At 70.8% G+C, this 8,486-nt stretch overlaps 1 protein-coding gene across 1 annotated transcript in view; it reads right to left on the bottom strand.

Moving 5' to 3' along the window:
• Positions 1 to 7,324, bottom strand: part of STRC (stereocilin) — a 10,636-nt gene extending 3,312 nt beyond the window's left edge. Inside the window, exons 1-13 of the mRNA XM_026087389.1 lie at positions 6,394 to 7,324; positions 6,287 to 6,311; positions 4,620 to 5,547; positions 4,221 to 4,283; positions 3,984 to 4,081; positions 3,382 to 3,567; positions 2,786 to 2,972; positions 2,345 to 2,460; positions 2,017 to 2,149; positions 1,520 to 1,702; positions 692 to 1,072; positions 558 to 616; positions 193 to 313 (exon numbers count right to left, since the gene is read on the bottom strand). Of these exons, the coding sequence (XP_025943174.1) occupies positions 193 to 313; positions 558 to 616; positions 692 to 1,072; positions 1,520 to 1,702; positions 2,017 to 2,149; positions 2,345 to 2,460; positions 2,786 to 2,972; positions 3,382 to 3,567; positions 3,984 to 4,081; positions 4,221 to 4,283; positions 4,620 to 5,547; positions 6,287 to 6,311; positions 6,394 to 7,324 (3,411 nt within the window). The remainder of the gene's footprint in view (positions 1 to 192; positions 314 to 557; positions 617 to 691; positions 1,073 to 1,519; positions 1,703 to 2,016; positions 2,150 to 2,344; positions 2,461 to 2,785; positions 2,973 to 3,381; positions 3,568 to 3,983; positions 4,082 to 4,220; positions 4,284 to 4,619; positions 5,548 to 6,286; positions 6,312 to 6,393) is intronic.
• Positions 7,325 to 8,486: the final 1,162 nt, after the last annotated feature.

Here is an 8,486-nt window from a genome sequence, read left to right as displayed (position 1 = left end):
GGAGGGCGCCTGGCTGCCCGGCACCTACGGTAGCTCCATGAGGAACTCCGGTCCCAGCCGCGCCAGCTCCTCCCGGGCGAGCGGGGGCCGCCTCAGCACCTCTTCCTGCACGCAGCGCCGCTGCGGACACCGCTGCCGTGAGCCGCCGGGCCGGGCCGGGCCGGGCTGGGCTCGCCGGAGCCGCCTCCTTACCAGGCTGGCGGGCAGGGAGCGGGGGCGCGCGTAGAGGGTCCCGAGAGCCCCCAGGAAATCCTCGCGGCGCAGCTCCTGCAGCGCGGTGCAGCTCATGCCCACCGCCAGCGAGCCCAGGGCGCTGCACAGCCGGGGGTTAGACCGTTTCTCCTTGATCGCTCAGGGTTGTACTACCCGCATCCCTGAGGAGACCTGCTCGGCCCCTGCCCAGGGCACCAGCCCCCGCCTGGGGCACTGATCCTGCACCCTGCCAGGGCACCGACCCTGTGCTCAGCCCCTGCCCAGGGCACCTGGCCTCTCCTGGCTCCCTGCCCTCTGTTGGGCCCAGCACCGGCCCCAGCTGGTGCCTGGCTGGCAGCTCTCACCCGGTGGCGCAGTGGCTGCGGTTGGTGCCGGCTCCCACCTCCCTCCAGAGGAGCTGGGCCTGCGGAGGGGCAGCGGTGGGAGGCGGGTGGGGGGGCACAGGCCCCCCCGTGCAGCCCTGTGCCCGGCCCCTTACCTGCTGCGGGGACCAGGGCAGCTGCAGGGCCCGCGGGGTGCCCCGCAGGGCCTGGGCGCCAGGTCGCAGGAGCTGCAGCGGCACTAGGGGCAGCAGGCAGTCGGGCCAGCCGTCCAGGGGCTGCTCCTGTCGGGGGCCCTGGGGAGGTGTTGGGCACTGGGGTGAGCACTGTGGAGTGGCTGGGGGCCTCCAACCCTGCTTGGCTGCGGGTACCTGCAGAGCCTGCAGCAGCGCCGCCGTCTGCGCTGCCGAGAGCAGTGGCAGGGCTGGCCCCAGGCACGCACAGCCTTGGCGCTGGAGCGGGGCCAGCACAGCCGCCAGGGATGTGGGGCCCAGGCCTGGCAGCAGGGGACACAGCCTGTCCGCGTCGCCCGCCATCGCCTGCCGAGAAAGGCACCAGCCTGGCTCAGACAGCTGTGCCGCAGCGGGACTGTGCTGGGCCGGGCCAGGCTCCTCGCCCTGGGGGGGCTCTGGAGCAGCGGAGGGGCTGGGGGCAGCTGGGAGCAGGGACAGGTGTGGGGACAGCAAAGCAGAGCTGTTCTTTGCGCTGGGGCGCAGCACCCACGGCCCGTCCTCTCCCGGCTCCTGGGCTCTGGGGAGGCAGCGGCACCCGGACACTCACATTGTCCCTCTGGACGGCCCGCGTGAGCAGGAAGGATGCCTGGAGGGAAGGACGAGGCAGCGGGCTCAGCCGCGGGGCCCTGCAGGGTTGGCACCGCCAGGCAGTGAGGCCTGGTGGCTGTCATGCTGCGTGGGGCTCCCAATGGTGTTCCTGGCCCGGGGAGTCCCGCGGGCCCTATGCGGGGAGAGTGGCCGTGCTGGGCTCACCTGGGTGCGCGTCAGCTGCGCTGGCTGCAGCGTGGGCAGGAGGGCGTCCAGCTGGGCAGCTGACAGGCGCTCCAGGAAGCCCACCCCCATCTCCGGGAGGACACCTTTCCACACTGGCAGCTCCCCAGGACCCACCGTGGCCAGGTTGGTGGAGCGCAGCAAGTCCGCCAGGGCGAGCATGACCTGCCGGCGCAGAGCAGGAGGGCCGTGAGCTGCGGGCTGGCAGCCAGGTTGCCCCATGCTCTGTCCCAGGGCCCAGACGGGCCAGCAGGGAAGAGATGGAGATGATCCTGGCACCCGGCCCCGACATGCTGCCCGGCTACGAGACACTGCACAGGCAGCCCCGCTTGTGCCGGCACGTCATGGTCAGGCTCCCCCGGCGAGCAAGGGCATGGGAGACTGCAGCTGCGCTGGGTGCCCATCCGCGAGGTGTCCGCGGGGGTGGCCTGGGACGGCCGCCTGCAGCCGGTGCATCCCTCCCCACGCAGCTGGCTCACCCGCCCGTGCTGCGGCAGGGTCCCTGCAGCCGCGCACGCCAGCAGGCTCTGCTCCACCGGCCCCCGGGGGTCCTGCAGTGATGCCAGCTCCTGCAGCTCCTCAGAGCTCAGGAAGCAGGCGAGGGCCCCAAGCCTGCACAGAAAGAGCCATTAGCAGGCAGCATCCATGTGGCACAAAGCCAGCGAGGGCAGCTCTGCAAGCACCTGCCCTGGTGCTGCTGCCTGGCAAGGCCACGGCCCCCCAGGGGACTGCAGCCCCTCACCCAGGGCGGCAGGGCACAGCTCAGGGCACGGCGGGGCTGGTGCTGGCAGCACCCGTCACGCTCACCTCTGTGCTGCCTTGGGGCCGGCCTCGCGGCTCCTGTTCACCAGGCTGTGTGCCACATGGCGGCCCTGCACCAGCCCCAGCCGCAGCGGCTGCCAGCCATCCCCCAGCCCCCAGACCTGGGCAGGCACAAAAGGGTTAAGGCACACAGGGAGCCTCGGCCAGGTCTCCCGACCAGTCCAGGCTGGGCACATGGGATGCCCAGACGAAGGGATGCAGGGTCAGGGAGTGCGGGGTTCCTGGGTGAGGGGGTGCAGGGTCCAGGGTGCAGGGTTGGGGTGCAGAGTCCCAGCCCTGGGGCAGGGTCAGGAGTGCAGGGTCCTGCTTCCAGGCAGGGTCAGGGGTGCAGGGTCCCAGCCCCCGGGGCAGGGTTGGGGTGAAGGTGTGCTGGCTGGGTGTCCCAGCGTGGGAAGCCAGGCGGTGAGCCGGGGACTCGCATCCCACCTGCTGGGGCGTGAGCTGCAGGAAGCTGCTCAGCGGCAAGTGGGGCAGCAGCGGCAGGGCCGCGTGGAGGAAGCCAAGGGGCCAGGTGGGCACAGCCCCGAGGAAGGGGGCCTGCAGCAGGCGCCTGGCGAAGGCAGCTTTCTGCCCTGGCGTCAGCTGGGTGCTGTGCATCCGCAGGGCTGCGAGGCTGTGGGGACAGGAAACCAGGCACAGCTGCCGAGAGACCACCCGAGCCCATGCCAAGCCTGCACTCACCCCAAACAACACCCCAGAGACCTTCATCAAGCACGGTCCCCACAGATACCGGGGCCCCAGGGGGCTTAGGGGTGTTCTGCATGGCTATTGCATGGCCAGCTGGGCCAGGTCTCTGCAGAGACCAGGCACCTCAGTGGCAGGGGCTCTGCAGGGGACAGGGCAGGTTGGGGCTGAGTTGGGGTCTCTGCAGGGACAGGGCAGCTCAGTGGCAGGGGCTCTGCAGGGGACAGGGCAGGTTGGGGCTGAGCTGGGATCTCTGCAGGGACAGGGCAGCTCGTGGCACAGCATGGAGCAGGGCCGAGCCACACGTGCAGGCAGCTCAAACATGCAGCTCTGCTCACACGGTCTCGTTGGCCAGGAGAGCCGGTGGGAACCTCATGATGTCAGACACAGCCATGAAGGGGATGAACTGTGACAGGTCAACAAACAGCTGTGGGGTGAGATGAGGAAACCTGCGAAGCAGCAGTGAAGCCAGAGACTGCAGCGCTTCCTCTCTGGATGACAGCACCTGCAAAGCTGCGGTGAGCCTGAACTCCGGCAGGGCACAGCCCCAAGCACCCAGCACAGGCCCAGTGCCGCTGTGATGGGTCCGGCCCGGCTGTGGCCCCAGGAGAGCACCCCCAGCATGGACCTTGCAGCCCCCCCAACATTGGCTTTGCACCCCTGTGCTTGGGCTCTGCACACCCTCATGTGCAGGCTGTGCAACCCCACCCATGGGATCTGCACCCCCATGCATGGGCTGTGCAACCCGGCGTGCTGCACTCCCTCATGCGCAGGCTCTGCACCTGCCCTGAGCGGGCTCTGCATCCCCATGCATGGGCTCTGCACCCACAGCGTGCAGGCTTTGCACCTCCCACATGCAGATGCTGCCCCCACAGCGTGCAGGCTCTGCACCCCTGGTCCTGGCCCAGCCCCTCTAACCACATCCACTCGCAGCCGGTGCCAGGAACGATGCAGCAGGGCCAGGAAGCGCTGCATGGCCTCACTCTCTGCTGAGAGCAGCAGCTGGTGAAGGTTCTCCCGCGGCATCTGCAGGTACTCCTGCGGGGAGAGGCAGCTCAGGCCCTGCGCCTGCCGCCGGCACGAGGGCTGCAGGAACCGGGGCACAGGAGGGGCGCGGGCAGGCAGATGTGCAGGGTGCTCCATGGGCTGGTGCCAGCCCCACGGGGGGAGGCAGTACCTGCAGGAGGATCTCCAGCATTGGGGTCTCCTCGTCCTCCTGGAGCAGGTCCCAGAGCACAGCCTGCAGGAGAGCGGCACTGAGCTCCGTATCCCTGCCCAGACCTTCCCCCAGCGCTTGCCACCCCACAGCAGGTGCCGGGGAGCCTTGCTGCGGGGCAGCCGACGCGGGGGCAAGGGGAGGAGCGGGGGCGAGTGTCGCCCTGAGCCGCGGCCCCGGTGCGCTGCCCCAGGCTCGCCATTCCCTGACCCCGGCACCAAGCAGGGGAGCCCCCAGGCGTCTCCGCTCCGGCAGGCATGTGCCCCCAGGCACACTGCCGTCCCAGCGAGCGAGGGTCCTTGCTAGCCCCGCGGGCAGGGAGGGCCCCACCGGGCGCTTGCTGCCCCCCAGCTCACTCACGCTGAAGCAGCCCAGCAGCTCCCTCTTGGCAGCAGCCTGGCGCTCCTGCCCCAGGTAGCGGCCCACGGCCCGCAGGATGCCGCCGGAGGCGTTGGCCCTCAGCGAGTCCCAGAAGGACGTGTTGTCCATGAGGCTGGAGAGCAGGATGGCCTCGCTCAGCGGCTCCCTGGCCGCCTGCCCAGCCGCATCCAGCTCGGAGAGGGCCAGGACCAAGTCGAGCAGGCGCAGGAGGTAGTTGGTGTGGGGGACCCAGCCGGGAGGCTCCTCCTGGCAGCGCGCGAGCCGCGACGTCAGCCCCAGCAGGTAGGCAGCAGGGCCCGGCCCGGGGGGCAGCGGCAGGAGGGCCAGCAGCCGCCGCAGGAGGTGGTGTGCCCCGGACCAGCCGTCCTGGCAGCGCGCCGGCACCCCGGGCTGGGGATGCCCCAGCGGCTGCGCAAGGGAGGCGTTGGCACGCGTCGGCTCCTGGAAGGTGCTGGGACTCGTGGCCAGGCTGGCACAGAGCTCCTCCAGCAGGAGCTGCTGGGGGCCCGGGGTCTCCCTCAAGGAGACGTTGCTGCAGACGGTGGCGTTGAACTCGGCTGGGAAATGTTCCTGGCAGGCCCAGGCCCACGCTGAGCCCCCGGAGAGGTACCAGTCCGCGTCTGAGCAGGCGGCCCCCAGGTCCCCAGGGCGCTGGCTGGAGCCCCTGGAGCTGTTGAAGAGGTTGCAGTAGAGATAGACGGTGAAGTTGGAGATGCCGGGTAGCCCTGGGATGCTGTCATTGCACACAGCCTCCAGGACGGGGGGCAAGAGTGAGGGCTCGCCCCGGGGTGCAGCTGCCTTCCTGGGGACAGGCTGGAGGCAGCCAGTGAGGGGCGGCGGGGCTGGGAGCGCCGCAGCCGCGAAGCCCAGGGCCCGGGCATCCCAGCTGATGTTGTGGTGGAAGCCCCTGGAGGGCAGAGACCAGGTCAGTGTCGGCACTGCCTGCCGCAGCCCTGCCTGCCCCTGGAGAGGCTGCTCGCCTGGGCCCAGGTGCTGCAATGCCCGCGCGACTTGTCCCATCCCGCCCCGCTGGGACACCGAGCACCGTGCGCTGCCCGTTCCATCCCATCCCACCGGGACACTAAGCACCACGCACCGCCCATCCCGTCCTGTTGGGGTGCGAGCACCATGTGCTGCCTGTCCCACCCCATCCTGCTGGGACACCAAGCACCACGCGCTGCCCGTCCCATCCCATCCCACTGGGACACCAAGCACCACGCATTGCTCATCCCGTCCTGTTCCGCCAGAGCACCATGCGCTGCCCATCCCATCCCGTCCCGCTGGGGCACTGCGCGCTGCCCGTCCCGTCCTGCCCTGCCCAGCGCACGCAGGCAGCACCACATGCTGCCCAGCTGCTGCTGCCACAGCCTTTGCTGGCACTGGTGGATGGCGATGCRCTGGGCTGTGCAGCGGGGCCCCGGCCCCCCAGGTGCAGGGGTCTCAGCCGCTGGCACGGCGGGGACAGCAGCCCCGCCGTGAGCTGCCCCAGCCCAGCGCCTGGCCCCGGCGTGACCGGCGGAGCCGGCGGGGCAGTCTTGGCCGAGGCTCCTCTGCTGGCGCGCCTCACGGACCGGCACAGCAGGCTCCTCCATTCCCAGCAGTGGGGCCCATTCCCGCGGCCCCACGCGGCGGCTCCCCCGACTCACCACAGCAGGAGCTGCTGCAGGGTCCCTGCGGGCCAAGGGCGAGGGTGAGCGCGGCGGCTGTGGGAGCGCGGCGCCCAGTGGGGCCGGTGGCCGCGGGAGCCGCTCACCTGCGGAGCAGCGCCCGTCCCCGTCCAGGTGCGGGACACGGAGCGCCAGCGAGGCTTCGTGCACCAGAGCGCCCCGCACGTGGGACACCCTCCTCCGGAAGTGGCTGTAGAGCCCGCAGCCCGTGGCCCGCGCCAGCCTCTGCCGCAGCGCCTCCAGGGCCCTCTGCGCTGCCCCGCAGGGCCCCGTGGCCCAGCCAGGCTCCTCTGCCCTGGCCTCCCCCACCGGCGCCCAGGGCGGCTCCGGCCGCAGGGCCTGGGCGCCAGCGGGGCGCCTGTCCCGAGGGGACCAGGGCTGCGGGGGGGCCAGCAGCCATGCCAGCCAGCCGGGGCCGCCGCTGCAGCCTCCATGCCCCGCCGGCGTGCGGCGGGGGCTCTGCAGCCCGGCCCCCCCCGGGCCCAGCGCCCCTGCCACCAGTGCCTGCCCCAGCGCCTCGGCCAGGCTGCTGAGCAGCCGCCAGCGCGGCTGGGGCGCCAGGGGCTGCTCCGCGCCGGAGAGGCTCCGCAGCCTGTGGAGGAGGCCGAGGAGCGCATCCCAGTGCCAGCTGCCCCGCAGCGAGAGCAGGACGTGCTGCAGGTGCAGGAGGGTGGCGCGGGGCAGGGGGTCCCCGGGGGGCTGCTGCAGCTGCGGCTGCGGCTGCAGCACGGGCCCCCATGGCTCGCCCGCCTGCTCCGGGTGCTCCAGGAGCCTGGAGATGTTGTGCAGGAAGCTGGACAGCCCATCCTCGCCCTGCCGGGCACCGCGTGGGGTCTGGGCAGGCCGTGCACCCGCCACAGGCGGGACCCCCAGGGCCTCCAGGCCTGCGAGCAGGGTCTGCATCAGGGCTGGCATCTCCCCTGGCTGCTGTGCTCGGGCTTGCAGCACGGCCGGGAGAGCACCGCTCAAACGTAGGCTGTCCCAGGACTCCAGGAAGGACACGAGGTCTTGGGGCATGATGCCATTCCCTCCTGAGGCAGCTCCTGCAGGGCAGGGGCAAGCTGGCTGGCATGCTGCACGGCGCAGCCGCCTGCCAGCCGCCCCACGGCCCCACTGTGGCATCCATAGGGATGACCCCTCCACCACTCCAGCAGTGCCTGCTTCAGGTGGGCCCCGTGTCCCCCCCTGGCTGCCCCTGCAGCCCCGCACTGAGAAGCCTCATCTCTCCAGGGCTCCGCAAAGCTCTCCTGTCCTTGCCACACAGGGCTGACGGCATCGCTGGCAGCAGTGCAGGCACCCAGCAGACTCGCACCAGGGTTGCGCCCTGTGCAGACCCTGCTCTTCAGGACCACCCCCAGCTTTCTGTGCAGCTCCATGGCACTTCAGCACCCAAGACCACCCGCCTGGTCCCCAGAGCTGCCCAGGCACGAATCTCCCATGGGTGCACCCAAGCTTGGGACCAGCCTGGCCCACAATGCCAGAACGTGCGGGGCAGCCTGCAGTGCAGAAATGGGATCTCTGCCACCAGGAGCCAGTGCCCAGCCTGAAGCCCCTCTGCAGCGTCCCGCTCCCACAAAGGGTGCAGGGGCTGAGTGCCCGGGGAGGACCCTGGGGTCCAGCTCCAGCTCAGCGGGGCCTGCAGGGGTGTGCGCACTCACCGGAGCTGGGCTCCCACCACAACAGCAGAAGCAGCATCCAGGCACAGTGACGGCAAGTACCCATTTCTGTGTCCTGCAGCCGGCAGGAGCCTCCGGCAGCTGCCACTGAGGAGCTGGTGGCGATGAGGGAGCTTCAGCTGGACTGTGTGGACGAGCTAGGCACCACAAAGCAAGACTTGTGCCACGACAGGAGACAGCAGCAGTTGCTGGAGCTCACCTGATACCTTTCTGCAGCCCGACCATTACATGCCCCTGGGAGGGATGAGCCCGACTCGGGCTCACCTTACACTTTCCACTGGCAGAGAGGGAGGTACATTCGGGGGTGCCCAGGAGCGCGTGAATGACAGGGACAGACAGAAGAGGCCCCGCGGGGCCTGCTGTGCCCTGGCCAGTGCTGGCTGGCTGCTGCGGGGGTGCCCACGCCACCCAGGCCCCGGCCCCAGCCCCAGCCCGTCTCACACCTCTGCAGACACAGGGCTCCAACTTCCCCCTCCGATAGAGGCACCCACAGACCTCCTGCC

The sequence above is a fragment of the Apteryx rowi genome, unplaced genomic scaffold (assembly GCF_003343035.1).
Source record: "Apteryx rowi isolate R43461 unplaced genomic scaffold, aptRow1 scaffold_713, whole genome shotgun sequence".
Taxonomy (NCBI): Eukaryota; Metazoa; Chordata; class Aves; order Apterygiformes; family Apterygidae; genus Apteryx; species Apteryx rowi.
The sequence above is the reverse complement of the archived record's forward strand: the minus strand, read 5'-3'. Positions and strand labels throughout refer to the sequence as shown.